This window comes from Neovison vison, chromosome 2 (genome assembly GCF_020171115.1).
Source record: "Neovison vison isolate M4711 chromosome 2, ASM_NN_V1, whole genome shotgun sequence".
In the NCBI taxonomy this organism is placed as follows: Eukaryota; Metazoa; Chordata; class Mammalia; order Carnivora; family Mustelidae; genus Neogale; species Neogale vison.
In genome coordinates this window covers 234,694,130-234,717,703 of record NC_058092.1, presented here as the reverse complement: position 1 = coordinate 234,717,703, position 23,574 = coordinate 234,694,130, and the positions used below count along the sequence as shown (strand labels likewise).

The 23,574-nt window shown below is 49.0% G+C and overlaps 1 protein-coding gene across 3 annotated transcripts in view; it reads left to right on the top strand.

The window, feature by feature from the left end:
- Positions 1 to 16,970, top strand: part of C2H10orf90 (chromosome 2 C10orf90 homolog) — a 204,937-nt gene extending 187,967 nt beyond the window's left edge. For all 3 annotated transcript variants that reach the window (XM_044240730.1, XM_044240728.1, XM_044240729.1), the window contains 3 exons: positions 12,959 to 13,022; positions 15,822 to 15,921; positions 16,011 to 16,970. In XM_044240730.1, the coding sequence (XP_044096665.1) occupies positions 12,959 to 13,022; positions 15,822 to 15,921; positions 16,011 to 16,049 (203 nt within the window). In that variant the 3' untranslated portion in view covers positions 16,050 to 16,970. The remainder of the gene's footprint in view (positions 1 to 12,958; positions 13,023 to 15,821; positions 15,922 to 16,010) is intronic.
- The last annotated feature ends 6,604 nt before the right edge of the window (positions 16,971 to 23,574 follow it).

The following is a 23,574-nucleotide window of genomic DNA, read 5'->3' as shown; positions in this document are numbered from 1 at the left end:
GCTTATAAACAGACTATTAAAGCAGCAAGAATAACAAGAAGAGATGAGAGCAAAAATGGGGACATGGGAGCACATACAGACGGGCTGCCAACCCAAATCTGAAAATCTGGAGGCCTGGGAGAACCTCCCTTTTATTCCTTTGGATAGAGGAACAGGATCTTTCTTCCTAGGAAAATGTTCTCGCCCCCAGGAGGTGAAATCATAGGTATAAATCAGAATAAAAGTCCTCTAGGGAAATAACCATATTCAATAAAATGCAGCTTAGCAAACATTACAGACATTGTAGGGGAGCCTGGGTGACAGAGGACAAAGGGTGTTGTTCCAGAATTCCTGCTCACTTCCTTGGCCCGTGGGCAGGCTGTCTCCTTCATCCACCCGTGGTGCTGCAGGTCAGAAGACCTTGGGCCAGGGAGCATCTTTCTTGTGGTGCAGGATTTGGCAGGACACTTGCTGCTCCCTCCCAGTGACATTTTCCAGTATGCTTAAAAAAAATTTTTTTTAAAAAAGGGAAATCAACAAAATGAACACGCAAAGACTTTTCCTCTTTGAAAATGCATCTCACCAGTGTCTCGAGCTGTGTGGCAGATCCGGGCTCAAGTTGGGGTGTGTCCTCCCGGGGACTAAAGTCTCTTGCTCAACAATGCGCAGTTGGGTTCCGGGGCAGACTTTTCAAGTCACCACGAGGAACCATCGGTCACATGTGGGAGCCCCCCCGGGGAACGTGGACATCTGCGCTTGTCCAGAGAAGGACTACAAGGGTACTTATGATGTGTGGGTCCCTGGGCCTTGACGTTTTTGAGGATCCTGCCTGTTAATAAATGGTTAACAAATGGGCTGTCCACAAACAAAACAATGCCGCTGCGGAGCGCCACGGCTCCACATATGAAAAATGGCATCTGATTAGCTTCCTTTTTAGTCTGATCCCTTTGTGTGGGAAGAAATGGGGACCCAGAGGCACTCAGGAGCATCTTCTGTGCGGGGCCGTTCCTCAGCGGCAGGTGCTGGGCTCTCCATGCCCCGGGCCAGCTGCCTTCCAGCTGTGCCCACGGTGGGTGCCGGTACTCCAGGATTTCCACCGTCGCCAATATTAGAGAGATGCCCGGCGGCCCTCCCTAGGGCTGCTTTAGCAAGTGACCACAGGCCAGGAGGCTAAAATAATGGAAATTTATTCTTTCACAGTCCAGAGGCCAAATATCCAAACTGAATATATCTAAATGGTTGGTTTTTTTTCTGGAGGCTCGGAGGGAGAATTTGCACTCTGGCTGCGTTCTCGCTTCTGGTGGCTCCAGGTGGCTTCTGATGGCTCCTGGTGGCTTCTGGCGGCTTCTGGTGGTTTCTGGCAAGCCGTGGTGTTCCTTGGCTTCCAGATGCATCACTGCATTCTCCGTCTCCCCTTGTCTGCGTGCCTTTGTGTTCAAATTTCCTCATCTTAGAAGGATACCAGTCACACGAGATCAGGGTCTCGCCTTATCCAGTGTGAATCATTCTAACTCACACACATCTGCAAAGACCCTGCTTCCCAGTGAGCTCACCATCACAGGTTGGTTGGGAGGTAAGGACTTGAACTTGTCTTTTTGGGGAGACATATTTCTACCCACTACATTGTCCAACCATGGCATTTCCCCTAAACAGATCTTACAAGTTCACATTCAGTGACATCTTTTAATGAAGTTGACTTTAAATGGACATCTTCAACTCATCTATAACAAAGTGTGATCAGACCTAGTCAGTACTTTTAAATAACCGAGGTACCTTTGTAGGTCCCCAATTCTGAGGTAGCCCCAGCAGCTAGGGTGCTGTGGGCCGGACTCTATGGCCCCTCTGCCCATCCCTGCGGTATTTATGTGTTGATGAGAGCTTTATGCTTCTGTTTGTTTGTGTAGGTCAGTGAAATCAGACGTCTGGAGCCCGAGCCTTGTGTGAGCTGGAGCAAGGGAGAAGGGAGTGTTTAGGGCCCCATTAAACAAGTCTGCAGTACACATCTTGTCTTCAGCCTGTCTGCTGGCAAGATGATAAAAGCGAAATGCAGATGTTTTTCTTACATGCTAAATTAGTTAATAAATCATACGTGTGAATGAGCTCTGGCCACAACGTCAAGACGTCGGTCAGGAGGAAGATGGGGCTGCCTTCCGAGCGGGGAAGATGGGGCTGCTTTCCGAGCGGGGCTGGCTGCCTCCCGTCATCGGGGTCTGCCCAGCAGTCTCGTCCTCGGCTCAGGTGGGCGCTCTGGTGGCCAACAAATGCCTCGTGGGGGACATGGGACGAGGACAGCGAGGGCCATGGGGCCAACTCCGCTTCCTGTTGACTCATGAATTCTGAGCGGTTTTCAAGGCTCAGGGTAGGGACACGTGTGTACATGTGTGAGTTCACTGGGCTCCCTCTTTGTAGATGGGCATTTGCACGCACAACTGAGACTTCAGAGAGACTAGGAAGTAGCCTGATGAAGTTTCTGTCTACCCCTACCTGCCCCACCTGCCTTTGTGGTCTTGCCGCCTGTAGTTTGAATCCCCAAAGACTGTACACAGGGTGCCTCTCTTTCCTTGCCCGGAGCCGCCCGGGGCCAACCTTGCGTGCCCATGGTAGTGACCCGGGAGCCTTCTTAGCAAGCCTTCCTTGCCTTAGCAAGCCTTTCTTGAGAACTCACTCTGAGGTACAGTCCCTGGTCTCACGGACTCCCCCACTTCGTGGGGAGGCTACTGCCAGGAAGACCCCCAGACCGCGCTGGGATGAAGCCGTGTGGGTGCATCGTGGGGCAGGGTGGGGGAATGGGGTGAGGGGGTGCGTGAGGGTGTCCGTTCAGCTTGGACTGAACTTCATAGTGGGGGCCAGAGAGGGAGACCGAGGGGCCACAGATGAGCCCGGAGGGTTAACCAGGATTGTGGATGCTGCTCCCAAATGTAACCTTATTCTGCGGTCAAGAGCCGAGGCAAGATTGGCTCCAGGCTGGACGGGACGGGACGGGTTGGCATCAGGCAGGATGTGGCAGATGTGACAGGTTTTGTGGTTGTGGAATCAGTAGAATGTGGCGGCTGCTGCCGAATTGTGGAGGAGAGAGGGAAGAGAAGGAGAAGGAAGAAGAAGAAGGAGCGTGAGCCAGGGAAGCCGAAGGAGAAAGGTCGGAGGCAGGCTCTGCTGGCCCTCTCTGAGGTCAAGGCCCCTGCAGTCTGAGGGCTGCCTCACGTCCGCACATGAGGGCTCTTCCTGCTCAGTCCACAGTCGCTGGGCGGTAGGCAAGCCTTCCCCATCATCCCTGCACAGCTCCTGGGGTTCCAGGGGTTGGTCGTGTTTAAAGGCCGCCCTTGACCTGGGAATTGGAATGCTTCAGAGTTAGGCCTTGCGTCTGCCTTACAGAACGAGTCTGGGCGGGGTGAATGGAAAGTATGGGGTACAGCACCCTCAGGTGCAGGGGTACAGACCTGCCGGGAGCAGAGGGCTCGGTACCCACAGGGGTAGGCAGTCCTCGCTATACCCCGCTGGCCAGTGTGTGGCTCTCGTCTGCTCCCGCTGCCTTGCCCTCTTCATCATGGGGAGTCTAGCCCAGAGCCCCCTGGCTTCCATTCCCACCCTGTGACCTGGACCCCTCCCATCCTGACTCTGCCCCCTCCCCCTTAGATGTCCTTCCTTAAGTCAGGGTCCCTAAACCACCTGATAGAAGCCTTATCTGTCCTCCTTGTCTCTGCCCTACAGAATCCTGCCTCACCTCACTGGCCCTGCCTAAGTCCAGCCTCTTCTCTCATCTCTTGCTCCCAAGGCTGTTCCTTCTGCTTCCCGTAGGGCCTGACCTGGACCATGTGGTGTTGGGGGCTTCGCCTTTTCTGAATCGCGGTTGTTACCGCAGCCCGTCCAGAACCCAGAGATGCTCCAACGCCGCCCTCTCCACTGTGCTTCTGCCTCAGCTCTTTCTTCTCTGCCTGAAGGGATCCTCCTCGTGGCCCACCCAGGTTGTCCCCCTAACTTGCAAATGTGTAGAAAACCCGTGAAGAATATCCCCTTCTTCCAGGAAGCTCTCCCTGATACTCCCATCCTGTGCCCTGCCCTCTCCTTCTTCCATCTGAGCGCTCCTGACACTTGCATCTCTCTGGATCCCCAACCTTCTTAGCTTCTTCACTTTGGATTATGGTCAGGTGGGGAAGCCAGTCAAGTCTCCCCAGATTGTGAGTGCCGACGGGCGCGTGCCGCACTGCGCCGCTCTGGGCAGCCCTGCTGCATGGCGCCGCAGACTGAAGTCATCTGAATTGCATTATCCACACTTCCCAAGGTGATCCAGGTCAGAGCCATTCAGATCACGGACCAGTAGAGGAATGGAATTCTCCTGAAGGCACTGCAGAAATCCTCCTCCAGCAGATCTGCCTTCAGACTGATGATCTTGGCTAGAGCGAATATTAAAGTGAATTTGCATTCCCAGAGCATCGAGCCAGAGAAGTGACCCAGCAGATAGGAGATGGCAGGGAAGTCATTGCAGTAATAGAAATGTGGTGTGCCCCAGCCGCATTGTCCCTATTATTGCCTGGTCTGATCTTGGGAATGTTTTCCCATAAAACATCTGAATAAATATTTGGAGGTAGTTCTCCCATTATTACTCACAAAGGAATTTTTTAATGTGCTTATCAGATAAAAGTAATTGTAAATTTACTTCATCAGCCTGCAGAGAAAACAGCAGCATGATTTAGCTAAAAGACTGTTTCTCTGATTCAGAGTTATTTACACATACACTGTTATGGTGTCCTTCACAGACTGATGATAAAGGTGTTGTGTTTTTTCCTAAGAAACATGGAAAGAAAAGACCAGTTTATGTCTGTTGATTCAAAGGACAGTGTTATTTCCAATTAAAATCGTTCAAGGTGGCAGCAGGAATTACAGAGTGGTACAGGGAAAAATCACATTATGGGAGATTCCTTCTCCCAGCTGCCTGGATTCTATTTTCCAAATGATCTCCCTTTTATCTCACAATGCAGCTCAGTAGTAAACCTTGCAGTGACACTGAGGATATAAATCTACTTGGCAATGAGAAGGAAAGTTTATTCATCATCTATAAATCACCATATTTTGTGGTTCTCTTACAAATGCTGGCAAACCCTGAAATTGGAGCAAATAATGACTCTCATATCAATAGTTAATCTTTCAAATTTTCACTAACTGTTGCTGTTTTATGGTGAAGTGGATGATTTGAGCCATTGTTAAAGTTCGTTTAAATGAGTAGTTTAAACTTGCCATTTAACACCCCCACATTTTTTTTAAAAATATGGGGAAAATACACCACGTTTTCTTTTTAGGATAGATTAAATCTTGTTCTATAGCTGTTCATAGTAACTTTGAAAACTGATGATTATAACTGTTAAAGGCACTGATAAGTTGTGCAACCATGAAGGCTGCTTACATTCATTTGACTGTGTTTGCCCTAAGCTTTTTTGACCTTGGAATGATTTTATCCAATTCTTGAGAGTCCAGATACTGGGGTTCCAATATTTCTTTGGAAATATTGCTGTAGGAATCTTTGCTTATGGAAATAGCTGCCATGCTTCGCTAAGGAAACCCCAAGCAGAGTTTAAATCTGCCATTTCCCACAGAAACCTAGGACTATGGAACAGAGGTTTTACTCACCTTACTTGTGTCCCTTTGGCCTAGAAGTGCCAGGAAGCAAGGGTTGAGGGCCCTGGGCCCCTCTGGGCAGTAGATTGGCGCCAACTTCCTGGTCTTTGGTTGGGTTTGCCTCATTGGAAGCTTGTCCATTGATAGGCCCTGCCTAACCCTGTCTCCATGTGGGTTCCCCTGGCATCCGTAACAATGCCATCATGCTGGTACCCCATACAAAGTCCATCAGAGGAAAAGAGCCAGTCACAGTTCTTTCGGAAAGTATGTCACAAACGGGACAGCATGAAATAATGGGAGAAGGAATGTCCTTGTCTATGCCAAGCACTTAGGTAGGAGCAATGCAGAGGAGAGGTGTGACTGATCCAGCTCACTTTCCTTTGTGTCTTTGTGGCTTTTATGAGAGCTAGCAGAGAGCCTTGGACCCCTTCTTCCTTTGCTGGGTCTTTGAGGAGTAACCAGGTAATACAAGAAATATTAGCGTTTGTTGTCTTTGGCCATAGAGCTGGAATGTGGATGGAAAGGAGCCAGGGGTATGGGGTGGGGGAGTGATGAGGAAGCAAAAAAAAAAAAGAAAGAAAGAAAGAAAGAAAGAAAGAAAGAAATAGAAGAAATACCGCCCCTTGTCCTCTAGGGGTTCCGTGCCACTTGGGAAGAGAGCTGGCCTGGCAGGTAGCTGAAAACCAAGCCTAGAATCACATAGGGAAAGACCTGACAGAGTGGGGAAGGAAGGGCTTGGGCAGCTGCTCTTGGTCTGATGGCAGGATAGAACCAGGGTTTGCGTAAAGACTCCATTTCTCTCCAAAAATGTTGTTCATTGACCTGTGGGACTTGGGGACCTGGTTCCTCTAGCTGGGGTAGCTGAAGTGTCCGTTCCTGGGACCCATGTGCCCCAATGGCACACCAAGGACTCTCCCATTATGAAGATCTATGGGGAGTGTCTCATGGGCTGCTAGTGTTCTTGAGGGGTTTTCTCACCACCAGCACCCCTGCCCCAGCCCTAAACTCAAGGACAACTCTCTGAGCAAGAGGTGAGCTCTCCACGGAGAGACCGAGTCACTTCCTGAACCAGGAGACTTGTACCTTGCTTCTCAAACTGAACATGCGAAGAGAGAAATCAATATCCCTGGGGACCTCTGGTTTAATCTTCATTTCCTTTTTTTAAAGATTTTATTTATTTATTTGACAGAGAGAAATCACAAGTAGATGGAGAGGCAGACAGAGAGAGAGAGAGGGAAGCAGGCTCCCTGCTGAGCAGAGAGCCCGATATGGGACTCGATCCCAGGACCCTGAGATCATGACCTGAGCCGAAGGCAGCGGCTTAACCCACTGAGCCACCCAGGCACCCTCCTTTTTTTAGTTTTTAAAAAATTTTAAAATTTATTAAATAGAGAGAATGAGTGGGGGCTGTGGAGGGGAAGAGGGAGAGAGAAGCATTCTCTCCACTGAACAGGGAACCTGACGCAGGACTCAATCCCAGGACCCTGTGATCATGACGTGGGCCAAAGGCAAACACTTACTGGCTGAGCCACCCAGGTGCCCTGTTCTTCATTTCTTCATGGTGCATGCCTTCACCGGAAGGCTCCGAGAGCCTCCCTGCATCTCTGCCGTCAGCATCTCCCTTGTGTAGCTGGATGGCAATTGGCATGAGCATCCTTTTCACATCAATGTCAGCATCTCTGCCGTGTCCCCCACCTTCCAGGCCCCAGAGTTGGCTGCCCAGTAGGTGGAACTGTCATTCAGAGCAGGATTCCTCAGAAGCCTACAAGTGATCTGAGAAAAATGAGAACGTTTACCCAGCACAAGATTTTACCATCGTTAAGAGCACATCGGAGTCAGACAACCCAAGAGTCTTCCCACTTGCCTTCATACAGGGCAGTGGGTACCGTTTCATTTCTGGAGAGCTATTGAGTCCAAGCTAGACCACTCTGCCCTTGCCCATGTCCAGCAAATTCAAGGTCCCTCCAAAGCAGGCTGAATAGAAATCAGGTGCAAGTTACTGGATTTAACTCTTGAAAACTATGATGTAATTACTGCGGCGACAGGATGGTCAGCTTCTCCCTGGCTCTGAAGCTGGTATAATGAACAGCCTTGTGATCTCAAAATACACAGATACTGGGGTCCTTTTTTAGGGGAAAACCTTTAGAAACTTTCCCCCAAAACCCACACCCCATCTCTGCTCGTTTTGGGAGGTCTGGTCTTTACTAGAAGAGGCTGAGTGGTGTAGACTTGTTGTTGACCCTCCAAAGTGGTTGGCTGTCTCCCTGCTGGATTCTGTCTAACAGGCATCTCTTGGTTTTGGTGTTTCTAAGGGCAGGGGGTGGGGGAAGCAAGCCCTTGATGATTCTTCCAAGTGTTCAGGGTGACTATGAGATTGAGCTGCTGGGAGGGCACTGTAGTCACAAATCCAGTGTAAACTTGATCATTGAGATGACTTGTTCAATAGGGAAAAGGAAGCTTTGCAAGCAGAGCTGTAGATGGAGAGGGCTCTGTGGAGGGAGAAGAACCTGGGCCCCATGAACAAGCGATCCTACTGGCGTGTGGGTGACCCTTGCTGCCTCCTGGTGGCACCGACTGTGGAGGCCACGTGTGTGTGTGCACACAGGAGGTGAGGGTCATTAGTAAACACCCATGTGTGTTTACTGAGATCAAGGGGGTCTCCAAACTCAGCCTTTGCTCAGCTGCTCACCCACGACAGCCTCAGAGGCCCTAAAGGCTTGGTAGCTGGTTATTGGCTGACCTTGAAACAGGCAAGGGCTTAAGCGCGTCTGGCCTTGCCAAATTAAATTATCAACAGGCCCCATGGCTTGGATACAATCATGAACCAGACACACAACAGATTTGTGGGGGAGAGGGGGAAGGATTTTCCAGAAATACAGAAATGGGCAATTTACCTCTGTAATTTTATTGAAAACACTGAAAACCAACCCCAAACCTCCTCTATTTGAATGTTAATGAGAGGTAAATACAACCATGGTTCTCTTTGCTCTCTGTCAGTGAGTTGGAATAACAGCACTTCAAGGAAAATCCATAAAAGACCAAGAAGCAGGCTGGATATTTTTCTCACCACTTTAATTTCATAAAGGCAGAATTTCCTTTGAAGAGAATTGACAGGTGCAATTTGCTGTATTTCTGAACAAAGCACATGCAAGATGGTTTCCATCCCTTGAAACGATGCCCCAGTGGGTCCAGTTGCATGTGTGTGTGCTTGGAGAACCATCTTTTGCTGCAGGCAGGTCCCAGGGGCCCTGCTGCATTTCCCCCCCAGGGACACCCTTCCTCCAACCCACTGGCTCCTCCACCAGAGGGCTGACCCCTCCCCCAGGAGCCCTCTACCCCATGCAGACTGTTGCTCCTGGCATCCAAAGGCCTTACTTATCTGGCTCTCACCCTGGGCTTTGAGCCCTTCGTCTTAGCAACCTTTGTGTATCTACCGCAGAGCACCGAAGAGGCGAAAGCCTATCAGTCATCGGTGAATGGTTCCTCCCTCTGCCAGGAAGTCATCCGGGTCCTCTCCAACCCACAACTCGCTTTGCCCACAGGCAGTGTCGGTGAGGCTGGAGTCCCCCCACTTCGCCCTCTGAACACTGCTGTCTCTAGGATCCCCCCTCGATGCCTGATCTGCCTCCCTACGGACTGTGTGCAGCTCCTCGACCCAAGTTTGTGTGTGGACAGCCGCTGGTCATCTTTTAGCAATGCAGATCGGCTCTCCTGTTTAAAACCCCACATGGGGGCACCTGGGTGGCTCAGTGGGTTAAAGCCTCTGCCTTGAGCTCAGGTCATGATCTCAGGGTCCTGGGATCGAGCCCCACATCGAGCTCTCTGCTCAGCAGGGAGCCTGCTTCCCCCTCTTTCTCTGCCTGCCTCTCTGCCTACTTATGATCTCTCTCTCTTTCTCTGTCAAATAAATAAATATAATCTTTAAAAACAAACAAACAAACCCCCACATGGCTCTCCATCTCTCTCGCTCTGAAGGAAAACTCCTTAACGGGCTTGCGGAGTTCCGTAAACAGGCTTACAGAACCCAGTTCAGATGGTTCCCAGTCTTGGTGCCCAGTAGCGTAGTCTAGACATTCTGGGTCACGTTTCCGGGGCCCGCACATGTGCATCGCGGTCAAGGTCCCCAAGCAGTTGTCAAGCGTACCTGGGTGGAGGACGTTGCTGTCCTTGATCTGGTGTCACCTGCTGGCCTGACTTCGCTTTGTGCCTCGTGCCCTCCTTCCCTCATGCTGCACCCACCGTGGCCCTCGCTGGCTCCCTTCTCCACCCCCTCCCCCCAGATCCTCCCACACCTGGTCCCATGGTCATTGGGGTTGTGGTTTAAATATCTCCTCCCTCATAGGGCCTTCCCGACCTTCCCAGTCCCCCTTTACTATGTGGCCGTGTTTCGGTTTCTTCAGAACACGTGCCTGATACGTGGTAGCCGGCTTGTTAATGATCTGATCCCCACCTCCCCTCCCCCCGTAACGAAGTTCATGGTGGCAGGATCTTATCTACTTTTCTTTCTTCTGAGCATTCTCTGGTGAGATAGGAGTTGCTCATTAGACGCAGGAGGAAGGGGTACGAAAGAAAGAAATTGGGGGTCGGTCTCTTGGGAAGTGGACGGATGCCCGTCAGGGCCCCCACATACAGATTCTGCAAAGGAGTGAGGGGCCGTGTTCTGAGGTGAAGGGTGTGTGTGGACGGGGCTGGACTAACTCATGCTGAAACCCAGCTCTTCCACTCACTCTTTCATTTAGGGAGCCTGAACAGGAAACAGCCCTTCGAGCTCAAGTTTCCTCAATCTTAAAATGCAAACAAATCATGCACATGTCCCAAGGTTGGTATGAAGATCGTGTAGGGAAACATCCCACAGATGCCAGGAGTATTGTTCTAAGTAGTAACACAGACCTCTCAGGTCTGACATGCCATTCCCTCCCCACCCATGCCATTCCCTCCCCTTAAGTGCCAGATAGGGTTCCGTGTGCTCTGAGGAGGTTGGGCACCATTGGCAAGACACTGCTTTACTTCAGACAATTTCCTCCAGGAGGGTAAAACCACTGTCTCTCTTTCCTCCTCGCCAGAAAGGTCTCACTACTCATCAGATAGGTTTGGTGCTGGTACCAAAACTGGAAGCCAGCCACCAGGGAGCAAACACTTTCTGCGAGTGTGGGTGGAGCCCACCAGCTGTGGAGGGAGGACCTGGCCTCTTGCATGCGGACCAGCTTGTTTGGCACCTAATACGGGCTGCTGCGCCCCGAATTTAAATTTCTGCTGAGGCCCAGCAGGCCACGAAGAATTCAGAAAACAAAACAGTGGAGGTGCCAAGGAGCTTGCATTTGCTTTTGTTTCCTCTTGGAAATAAAACCAAAGCTTCATTGCAGTATCAGGGGCTCTAAAGAAATAATCTTAGGGGTGCCTGGGTGGCTCAGTGGGTTAAGCCGCTGCCTTCGGCTTGGGTCATGGTCTCAGGGTCCTGGGATCGAGTCCTACATCGGGCTCTCTGCTCGGCAGGGAGCCTGCATCCTCCTCTCTCTCTCTCTACCTGCCTCTCTGCCTACTTGTGATCTCTCTCTGTCAAATAAATAAATAAAATCTTAAAAAAAAAAAAAAGAAATAATCTTAAAAAAAAAAATCTAATGTCCCAAAGTAGACAACATACAATTGGATTAAGAGTTTTAAAATGTTACAAATATATTTCTTAAGTGTTACAAACTATATTTGTAACATTTTTATTCCCTTGGAGCACTCTGGGTTGGTGGTGCCCTGATTTTGAGGGCAGACTTGAATCTGATATATATATATATATATATATATTTTTTTTTTTTTTTTTTATAAAGGTTCCTTCTTCTTGCCTGAGTAGGAGTCTTCAGGCAGTCACAGAAGTGCTTCCCCAAGACCTGGCTGCCTGAAGGCGGCATCCTGTTTCTTTGGGAAAGTCATCAAGATGTTTCTGAGGCTCTCCACGCTGGGCTGGCCCTAGTGGGAGTGAAAGCCAAGGGTGGGCACTGGGAGGCATCTTGGAAATCTTCACGGTGGTGTTGACTACTCCTTTCTCTCCTGCCTTTCCAAACACTGAGGACATTTCCCCTGAGCTGGGAAAATTCCATTGATTTTTTTTTTTTTTTTATGTCCTCTCTCTTATTTCTCCTTTGAATCTGGTCTTTGAAGTTAAGTAATGGTCCCATTTTTTTCTTTTATGTTAAATAACTAGACAGAATACAAGTCAGCTGTTGTGATGTTTCCAGTGTGTAAATCGGTAGCTGTGTTTTGTTTCTCCAGAGGGGAGAAGTATGTTTTATCCCTGTCTCTCCCCCACCTTTGTGCATATTCGTGGATAATTCTGCAAGCCTGAGAAGCCTTGTGGGGCTCTGCTGGAGTGCTGAGTGAGGGCACATGCTGACGTGGAGAGATTAATGGAAGTACATGGGGTCTTCACTGCGGATCACAAGGAGCCCATGTCAACTCTGTGATGCTTCGCTAGGGTGCTGGCTTGTCTGTCTGCTTATGTGCATGGAGGAGGTGAACTGGTCACTGTCCAGGTGTTCCAGAAAGTGTGGCAGCTTCTCAGACGTACTCCATGTGACATGTAGCCCCAAGAGCTTTTTTGTGTGACAGACTCTTGGCTGGTCTTATAGGGCCAAGAGCCATGAGGGAATTTGAATTATTACAAAAGGATATACACTATTTTTTTTTTTAAAAAACACATTATTTCTGAGTGTGCCATCTGTAAACATCATTGTGGTTACTAATGTGTCCTTTCACTGGAAAACGTTCCAGACTCATAGTGATTTTCAGTCATGCTGTACTCTCAAGGGATACAGGACAGACATTAGTCCTGTGTTGCTGTCCATTGCATTTTCTGATTTGGATAGGGCTGGTCCCCCATGAGAATGGATGTGGAGGTTGAGGGTCCCTGATGGAGGGTCCCAGTTATGAACATCAACTCCTGCTCTCAAAATGCTCTCGTGATAGCTGGGAGATTTCCTTATACTCAGGAGCACCAGAAGTCTCGTGGGGAGATCTTCCACCTGACACCCAGGGACCTGCACCCACGGTGACCGTGAAGCAGAGTTTGGTCACTGCCCTCTGCACATGATGACAGTTGCTGCCTGAAGCATGCAGAAGAGTCACTGTCTGCAAAGTGTTAGATGTCAACCTTGTACCTCTTGCCTGTGCTTAGACCTGTAATAGACCAATCTTGGTTGTCAGTTTCAATATAAGCGTTTCTGATGTATGAGTGTCTACTGAGTCCTGCATCGTCAGTGGCAGGTTGGGCCTTAGACTAAGGATCAATAACAAAATGTGTACAAAGTCTGCTACAATGTTTCTCTAGAAATGCATAATATCCAGACCTTCCCAAATTAATCCTCTTTCTATTTCATTCCAGATAACTTGTTCAAACCCAAAGAAAGATACATTTCAGAGAAGGAGATGCACATGCGATCTAAAAGGTACTTGGTTATTGTGTGAGGTCGAAAAATGTTGGGGGGGGGTGGCTGCTGCATCCAGGCGCCGTCCAGAGGGGTCATTATTCCCAGGTCCACCTTTAATGTCTGAGGTCCTCTTGGCTGTGAATGTGGAACGCTGGCTAAAAGAAGTTGTTCAGTTGCACCTCTGAATGTTAATGCCATTCTTGGAAAAGCGTTAGGAAAGTGGCAGGTCTTGGATTCTGAGCCGACCCAGTAATTGGTCTCTAAGAGATCCCCAGACTCGTAATGGGAAAGCTTCTGCACATTCTCATCTTCTCTGTGGGCAGGTGCTCCTTGTCACTGTGCACCTTTGAAGGTGATTTTATGAGGAGGAGCGAGATGGTTTCTCCTGAGGGCCCTGCCAGTGGCAGAGCCTATAGGAACAACTCCAAACTTGGAAGCCCATGGCATGTGGGAGCCAGCAAAGCCACAGAGGGCCACATGCTGGCCTTCCTGACGCTCCATCCCCGGCAGGGCTTGGCGGCCTCGCTGCCCACAGACTCTCCCTGTTCTGCCTGGCTGGTTGCTATTCTCGACTCCGACTAATTCTCACCCACCTGATCACACAAAGGCGGCCATTCTTTCTGAGCCCTGGCCTCCTAACCAGAAGGTAATAACTCAGCAATGTTGGCCAAGTTCATGCAAGAAAATGTCATTAGTTTATAATAAAGTATCTAGCACTGGGAAGAACGGTAATAATTAAACCCAATTGATAGAGCCCTTAGAGAAGCCACTGAAATAAGAATATGTTTCTCCACAGTCCAGGCACAAAGATCTCTGCTTTTAGGATCGTTTCCATGATAATTGGCCAACTTTGATCATGGGCAAGGAGCCTCTTTGTAAGTCCAAGAGTGGAAGTGAGAAGGGGAGCATCCCATTACTGATCTGATTCATGGCATTTTAACTGGGAATTCTGAGGGGCCACTGGGTTTTCAGACTTGCTGTTTGAGATGTGCAGGGTTGTGTGTCCCTCATGCCTGAAGTATTCCTTTTTCAATTTAGCAAAAAATTTCAGCTGAATTTTCCCTGTGCATTCTTCCGTATTCTTTGTTATTAGTTGTATGGTTGAATCACATTTTCATTTTAAATACTCAAACAGCAGAGATCAGGCTAAAGGCCCTCCTAGCCGACGGCCTTCCCTCCCCCACATTTCCCTGGGCCCAGTCCTTTCTCCAGAGACCCACAGTACTTAGCCTTCTGTGCATCCTTCCAGGACCTTCTGTCTGCCTGAAGATAGACTTACACCTGTACCTCAGCAGTTATCTATTTGTTAATCATAAATGGGATCATACTATATATATTATTTTTCTGTAGCTTACTTTTATCGCATGAAAGATACAGATAATAGACCATTTTCCTCATTGGTTTTAACTATTTGCTGTGCGATGTATCCTAATTTATTTAGGAAGCCCTTATAACAAAATACCACATCAGGAGCTCCGAGAGTGAGACCTGGGAATTTTTATCTTAAACTGCCCGTATATAGTTCAGACGGTCAGTGTCAGGAAGATGGTCTCTGTGCATCTGGGGATTTCCACTGTGGAGCTTTGGGACATTCAGCTCTCTTGCTGATTCCCTGTGGTCCTCTCCCTGGCCCTTCCCGGAATAGTTCCTAGATATGGCAAGTCTGTGTTCATGGATTCATTCAAACCATACCGATGGAACAAGTATCTCCCAGACACTTTATACTATGGGGTTAGGGGGACGTGTTGCGTTGAGAGTCCACGGTTCAAACCCCAGCCCACCATGAGTCAGCCTGGGGACTTTGCAAGAGCCTCCTGACCTCGCTGGGCCTCGCACTCCTCAGTCACATTGTAGAGGACACTATGTGCCTCTTCTGGCTGCTGTGAGGGTTGACAACATTTATGCCTGGGGATTAGCCTCATGCTCAGTAACCAAGATAACATCACCTGCTAACAATGTCATTTATATTTTTATACTTTGTTAATTATTATTTTAAAAGTAGAACCTATTAAACCAATTTTTTCTGGCTTTCGGATGTGGGAAAAAGTGAAAAAAAAAAAAAAAGGTGTTTACCCACAGGCCATGTATACAGCAACCTGACGGCTCAGGCTACTGTTCCTCCACTGTGTCTGTGGACTCTGCAGAAATATCCTTCGGCATCTGGACACAAACAGTTTCTATTAAGAGGCAGGAAAGAAGAATCCAGAAGAAGGTCTCTTTCTTGGGCCCTGCTTGTTATGTGGAAACTCCTAGTTTTACACTGGGACAAGACCGTGATACTTACATCTGAGATGTATCTGGAAGCAGTTTAATTAGGAAGGCAACAGGTTAAGAGGGAAACACACATTTACACGTGTGTTATCCCGGTAGAGTTCCTGCTACTTCCTCCATTTATTCGCTGCTCTTTTTCTAAGTCGTAGGAAGGCTTAAAAAAACATGTAGCAAAAAGGCGTCTGGGCAAGTTTACAGAGTGGGAAAGCAGTAGGTTTGGAATCTCCCACTTGATGTGAGCAAGTCATTAATTTATCTCCCAGAATGGAGGGGCAGGGAAGTGCCCACCCAGTAGACAACTGGCCTCTGAGCTTTGCTCTGGGGCAGGGAGGGGACCCCTGACTGTTGGCGCCATCCCAGCCTCGGCGGCCCATCCTGGAGACTGTCAGGCAGCCCTGGGTCTCGCGTCTCACCGATCTGGGATGACCCGTCTGCGGCTGCTCTTGTCTTTGAAATGGAAGAGCCTGCTGACAAGACAGGACACAGACCCACCCCAGGCACCCGCTGTCTCGCTCCCCTTCAGAGTGTTTTCTGAATCTGTTTCAGAATCTATAATAACTTGCCGGAAGTGAAAAAGAAAAAAGAAGAACAAAAGAAAAGAGTGATCTTACAGAGTAACAGACTCCGTGCTGAAGTCTTCAAAAAGGTAATGGCTTGGCCGCCAGCAGGTGTGACGTGTGTGTGGCACGCAGATGCTGAACCTGACCTTGACGTGTCTGTCTCCTGCCTCCCTAGCAATTACTGGACCAGCTCCTTCAAAGGAACGCTGTCTAAACACAGGCTGCGCAGCTGACCCACTCCCGGGACCTGAGATGGCTTCAAACACTGGGTTCACCATTAAACTTACCGCTATCTTCATGATATGAAACACTTTCTTTACTTTTGATTTGTTTTTGTTTTTTTTTTCATTTTTTGTTTTTGTTTTGTAAAGGAAAACACAGCTCCTGAATTGCTTCACAAACCACACCGACACAGTAACCCTTGAGGAAATGGGCCAGCAAGCCATGGAGGGGTGACCCACACGACGTAAATCACTAGGTCTAGTCCTCTCAGTTTTCCACTTTGGAATTTACCTTTTGCTTCTGATTCCCCCACCTGCTGCCACCATTTCCCCCGAGGCAGAAAAATGGCCTAATACGTTCACATGGGCCCAGATCCCAGGGGGTTATTTTCATTCGTCAGAGTTTTGGGACGCACATCTGCCACTTTTTAAGTATTAATCCCAACTTCTGCCAGTTCTGCAAACTCCAGACTTTGGGTCAGCACCCAGTATGTTCAAAAACCCTTTGGATGTGTGGGCCAAGGGATGCTAGAAGCTGACCTTGGAAGAAGGTGGGCACTTGGGCAGGAACGAGGGAGCGTTCAGTCTGTGTGTCCGCGACCAGAGTAGGGAGAGCCGTCCTCACGACCCCACCCCGCTCTGAGGGCTTCTCTTCATTTAGAAAAAGGGTCTATGTCCACAGAAGCTGTGAGGGCAGGGTTGGTGGCAACAAAAAAACTACAGGCGACCCTGTGTTTTCTGCAAAGCCCCTCCTCCCAAGCCAAAAGCCGTGCGGCTGAACGTGGCCGGGGCTCCCGCTCAGCCATGTGCTCTTCCAACTCTGATGACGTTCAGTGTTTATCAGTGTGGGTTTGCGGAGCAAAGAGCTAACTAGTTTTTATCAAAAATGGAAATAAATGCAATTATGACAAAAATGGAAGTTTCGCTCTGCTCTGTGTTCCGCGCCGTGACTAAGGCAGCTGCTGTGGATAACGGAATGCCGTCCCGGCCCAGCGGGGCCTCGGAACCCTCTTTGGCCACCTCCTCACCACCACAACATCCAGGTCCAGAGCCCTGTGCGCCCCGATGCCCCGGGGAGCAGGCGTGAGAGAAGCAGGGAAACGGAAGGGCAAGGTTTAGGATCCCGAAGGCCTCCCGCTCACTAGGAATCACCCCAGAATGAGAAGGAGGTTTGGGGGGGTTCAGCAGAACCCTGTTGACACCTCTGTCCCCACCCCGAGGCTGTCACTCACCTTCCCTCCTTCCAGTGTTGCAGACGCCATCCCTTTTCTGGAACACCTTTTGTTTATGTGTCTACCGAAAAACCGTTTGAAAACTCAGCCTGCGGGTTCTCTCCTGACACCTTCCCCGCGGCCCTGTCCTCCAGGATGAGTCAGTGCCGTGCCCTTGGGGCACATGGTCTCAGACCCTGCCAGCCGGTGATGATGGACAACGTGGTCCCCTGCAGACTCCAGATCCCAGTCTTGGCCGCATTGCTCCCAAGTCTGTGCCCGGAAGGCAAGGGTATCGGTCTGGATCCAATCAGGAGAGAGAAGCCGCACAGTAACTTGCCCGGGGAAGTGTGATGTACGTAATTATTTACCATACCGGGAGTGCGCAATGAGGGATTGGCTAGCGAGAAGGAGAGGGAACTCGAAAGCAAGCGGGTGTGGGCAGCACGGAGCAGCACGTGGGGAGCGTCCCGGGAGCCAAGATCCCACAGGATGGAGAGGGAACAGTTGTGGCTCAGCAGGGGACCAGTGTTCCTGTGGTCTCATTGAAAACCCACCCTCTGGAATTTGCTGGAAGCCAGGTCTCTAGGATGCTTTGGGCGGGGGCACATTATTTTGCTGCAGTACCACCCGAGGGGGCGAAGGGGCGCCCCCAACCCATAGGAGCCTGCTGAGCAAACTGTCCCAGACCTAGGAAGAAGTGCCCTCCATCCCGCTGTGTCTGTTCCGTCTATCAGCAGAGCGTAGCCTTGTGCCAGCAAGCAGAGGGAACACATTTGGGGGCCTGGATCTGTTTCAACAGAGGGGGCAAGAAGGGCAGCTTTGCTAGGGCAAGATCATACCACCCAACACTGGCCCAGCCAGCTCCTTCGCCTTGTCCCCATTCCCTCAGCTGTAAAAGGGAGACCATTCTAGCCCCTCCTCCCAAGGTTGCTATGGGAATGGAATCATCCGTGTGAATCTGGTGTTTGGAAGTGTGCCTGGCCCAAAGCAAGCACACCAGAGTGTTTCCTCTCACACAGACGCAGGAGTGGAGGCTGAAGTGTCTTCGGGAGCCCCTGGGCCCAGGGGCCGTGAGTTGTCCATTCCCATCATCCCTCAGCTCGGCACTGAGAACACGCGCCAAAAAGACCATTGACCCTGTGGATGTTGCCGCAGAAAAATCTGTCCTACAAGCAGGATGCTCTGCAAACGTCGTTTTGCTCTCGAGGTCTTCTCCCTCTTAGAAACCAATTCAACTGTGGTTTATGCTTTTACCCTGAAGGTTAATCCCAGCTTTCTTGAGCTTCCAAGATGGTATGCTGAATTTCTATTCAGATTTTTCATGCGCTCTTAAATTGTTTAAGTTGAATCTATGATATGCGTTCAGGCTAGTCTTTCTCAGGTAAAGATCCTGCCACACATTTTCTTATTTTTTCTTCACTATCTTCAGAGAGTTTCAAAGCTGTTCCTAAACAATAATTTAAATTCAGGGCCCAAGCACTTCTAGACTGTTCTGTGACGCTTTCTAAGAAGTGGGTTTATGTCACCTATCAACTAAATATCTCAGAATTCCTGGATGTAGTCACCTTCCCAAAGTTGCCCACGACGAGCTTACCCCCTTTGCAAAGCAGATGCCAAGTCTTAATGCTGATGAGTGACTTTAGATGCCCAGCATTTCTTTTATCTTTTAATAAGGTTATAATAGAAATACAATAGTGTTATAATAAATATGGAAGAAAAGGCTTGAAATGTAGCAGCCATCCTTTATATTTCTCTCAGGAAGTGGTGGCCCAGTTGCTGGATTCTCTTAAAATCAGACTTCAGGAAAGACTTCAATGATTTTGAAATTCTGAGTAGAATCTACTTTTGTAACTTTAATAATCAAATTCACTGGGGAGCCGAGTTCTCATCGGAGTGGGTTTGAGTGTTGGAACGACTCTCCAGGGACAGGAGCGGAGAGCGGACATTGCGGATTTGCCTTGGCCGCTTGAGAGCTCAGACCGAGCAACATTTGAAATCATTTGAGATGGGCAGCCGGTAACAGGACCGGCCTGTCTCGCTGTGGTCTCCATGACTTCATGTCAAAGGAGAAATTCCTATTTTGGTATTCATCCTCTCTGCCAGCTGGTAATGGAATAATGGAAAAACAATTGCCTCGGTTTTCTTAGCCAGCACGGATTGCCAACCAAACTTCCTGGAAGCTGTGTGCTCCCTGAGTGAGTCAGCAAATGCTTGCTCACATGAAACGAGGCTCTTTGAAAGAACTATTTGTGAAATACCAGTTGCTGGAGAGCGGTTGAAATGCCGTTGCTTAGGAAGTTCTCCCGTTTCAACGCCTGGCGTAGAGACTGTACGCTGTGGACCTGGTCTCTGCCTCTCAGATGACCAGCGGTCTGAGTAGGAGGCAGGCCAGATGCAGAAGGACGAGATGCTGTGACCGGCCTGTGAGAGGCCATCCGGCAGTGGGGACCCAGGCCTTCTGGGTTAAGGGAGTAAGAACGAGGTACAGAAATGACTCACGGTGGCTTTATGTGCAAGTGCTGCCATGCACATTAAACGTGAAGGAAATGATCTGTGATGTGATTAAAATGAGTCTATCAGCAGTTGCTTGGATTCTGTGCTTTTTCATGCACACTTGAGAGGTGCCCACGAGGGCCATGCTGAATGGCAGCCTTGGGGAAGGTACTGGCCCCAAGCTGAACCGGCCCACACCAGGGACTCACATGCTGTGGCCCTCTCTCCAGGGTTTTCTCCTTGTCTGTCTGTCGCAAGCTGCCAGGACGTCTCCCCACTCATCGGGAGAGCAGGCTGTCAGAAAACTCTGGGATTCCACGAGGGGCCCCCTTTCTCCTCGAAGTCGGGCTGCTCCTTGACGCAAATGTTTTCTCCACATGGAACCTAGCAACAACTTTGGCAGGTCTCCCCGAGAATCGAGGGTTTTTTTTTTTTTTTTTCAAGTCCGTCTGCTGCCTCAGGCACAGTTCTGATCCAGAGACCCCAAGAGACTGTCTGAGGTAGTTGTCTAGGGTGTGTGTTGGGGAGGAGGCATTGAAAAAACGTCCAATTTTTCTCACGTCTCTAGAAGTTTCTCGAGTCCTCATGCTGAATGCTGCTGGTCCCAGCCAGGCTGCAGCCAAACCGTGACTCCAAGTGGTGGCCCCTCTCTCTGATCTTAGCACGTCAGGAGCTTGAAGCCGGGGAGGGAGGGGAGAGCCTTTACTTGCCTCTACGATCTTCAAAATGCTGCTTTATTCTTATCCAAGCCTACAGAGGAAGAGAATGCAGTTTATGGTCCAAATGGCAGCTGAGAAAAAACAATCATGAATTTCTTTCAATCTTTTTAATGAAGCAGCACCAAGAGTGAGAGGCACAGGAAAAGCGTCCTGTTGATGACGGGCAGAGCCTGATTCCTTTGTTCAGTGTCTTTACTTTGCTGACCTGCCTGAAACAGGGCAACAGCTGGAATGACATCAGGGAAAAGATATTACAACCGTCACCCGCGTTAAGTACATTCGATGTGTAATATCCTTTCATCAGAGCCAACAAGGCTGCCTGCTTACTGGCCCACTGATGTCAGGGAGAGGGAAATTATAAATCTTTTCACTGCTGCCGATTGGTAAGGAAGCAAACCCACGGCGTGTGTTGTATCCATTGTGGCTTCTTGCGACTGATATTACGCCATGGATACCAGAGGAATTAGTGACGACAAGCCACTTAACGGTTACGTGTTGCCAATTATGTCCTTAACATTGAAATCTAGTGAGCGCACGTACAGAATTTTTTGTGCTTGTTTTTTGAAAAGTATGCAGTGAAGGCTGGTTAGGCAGATTTAATTATTATATGCCGACATAATTATAATTCCAAGTCTTGCTCGCTTGGCTGAAACGTTTGTTAAATCAAAATGACAAAATGATTCAGGATAGTTTTCCGGGACTTTGGTGGCCTGTGACGTTTCATTAGCAAGGCCATGCCTCTGTCTCTCCAATGGACAGTGAATATTTTCGCATGGGCGACTGGGATGTGTGGATGTTGGTTAGTTTGAGACGTGAAATCGGCTCAAATTGGGGGAAATACAATGAAGCCTTTTTTCAGATTCGGGTGTTTTGACCCTAATTCTCAGCTGGTGATTGAGTAAGATCTCCCCCACTTCCCATCCCCCCGATGGATGAAATGGTTTCTGATGGATGGGTCAAAAACAGACCAGAAGAGAAGCCCGGACAGAGACCTGCTGAGCCCAGGACCCTGTTCGAATGTCTCTAAAAATAAAGGCTTAGGGTTTTGTGTTTGTCTTGAGTGCTGGTCACATGCCACATGCTTGCCACGTGCTGTATACTGTAGGCATGGAGAAACTTTTCCTCTCTCTGACCGAGGCCCTCAGCTAAGGCATGAAATAAAGGACAAATTAATAAAAAATGAATGCAAATTTATCGATTTGTGCATTTCAGGTCTCATCTGTAGACATGAGACAAGGTCAGGGAGGAGTAAGACCGTTTGCATACCTGCTTCCAGGGTCCTCGAGGAAAGGTCCTGTTATAGATAAGGTGTTTGTGTTCCCCACAGATTCATGTGTTTGGAGGTGGCACCTCCAAGGATGTCATTAAGGCCAAGTGAGGTCATGAGGTCACGGCTCTGAGATCATGCCGTGAGTCTGAGGCTCCTTAAAATGCATAAAGAGGTCACGTGAGCACACAACAAAGCCAGTAGCTGTCTACAAGCCAAGAGTGTAGACCTCAGAATGAAACGTAGATTGCTGGCACCTCAATCTTGGACTTCCAAGCCTCTGGACCATGACACCCCACATGGGTTGTGTCTACAGCCCATGCACTCTCTGAACTTAATGACTTCCCTCTGGGCCACCTGGAGGAAATAGATTTCTCCCCTGGGTCGTCTCCTGGATTCTCTCTGTCCCTGGCATATTATCCCTAGGATCTAGCTCCTTCTGCAGAGTGCTTGATAGACTCATGAAACTCAAGGAATTTAGAACATTACTTCCTCCTCCCCCACAAAGCTTGGCTTCAAGGCCACTGTCTCATGGAAGACATCAGGAAACTGAGGTTTAAGGCTCAGAGCTGTTCAATGGTCTCTTTCATTTTCTGAGATATTCCCTTTGTTGTTTGTTTTGAAGTCAGAAAGTCTGGACATTTACAAGTCATGCCCATGTCATATTCATTTCCCTCAGAATAGTGCACGCAGGTGGAAGGTAGGCTCTGGACTGGCTTTCTTTTCATAAGAGCTAGAGCTGCGATGTATGAGCATAAGGGGGGATTAGAGCTTCTAAGATAAGAACAGAATAGTATTGTTTCAGAATCATTCTTGAAAACTGCTTCAGTACCATCTTGAGACAGACTAACTTCTCTCAGTAAAGGTCTGCAGCCTCTCAGTGTTTCCTTCAGCTCTGAAACAGATCAGCTGGGCGTCAGATGAAGAAATTGACATGTTTAGGGTACTTGATGTGTCCCTGAAATTTCTTTTAAAGTACTAGAACCCCATTCAGCACAGTGAGAAGGTTGTACTTTGAGAAGCAAGGGACAACAGACCCTACGGCCCCTCTGGTCCTCAGGGGCTTGGAGTGGAAAGAGGAGCATCCCTGAATTTCCTGCCGCCTGGAGGAAAAACTTGTCTTTGACTCTCCTAGGGTCCCTGGCTGGGTGTGAAAAATCAACAAAAACAGATTCACAGGAGACAAGCAGGCTCACCTGTTGATATAAATTTTCTGTGACATGAGCTGTCATTAAGAAATGAACACTTAAAGGGGCATCTGGGTGGTTCAGTCAGCTAAGCATCTGCCTTTGGCTCAGGTCATGATCCCAGGGGCCTGGGATTGGCAGGGACCCTGGTTCTCTCTCTGTCTGCCATGCCCCCTGCTCATGCACACACACACTCTCTCTCTGACAAATAAAATCTTTTTTTAAAGAGAAATGAACGCTTTAAGAAATGTTTAACATGTTTTTTAAAAAATATTTTATTTATTTATTTGACAGATCACAAGTAGGCAGAGAGGCAGGCAGACAGAGAGGGGGGGAAGCAGGCTCCCTGCTGAGCCAAGAGCCCAATGCAGGACCCGATCCCAGGACCCTGAGATCATGACCGGAGCCGAAGGCAGACGCTTAACCCACTGAGCCACCCACACGCCCCTAACGTGTTTTTACACTAACTCTGGTGAAGATTGGACAGTCATGGGAAAACCTGGTAGGACCAGGTATGAGCAAAGGGCAGGAAACTTAGGAAAGCCTGCTCACCTGTGGTCCCCTCGGTGTCCCTTTTCTCCGGAAATAAGGAAGTTCCTTTCCTCTGAGTACAGGGAAGCACCTCTCACACGAAATCT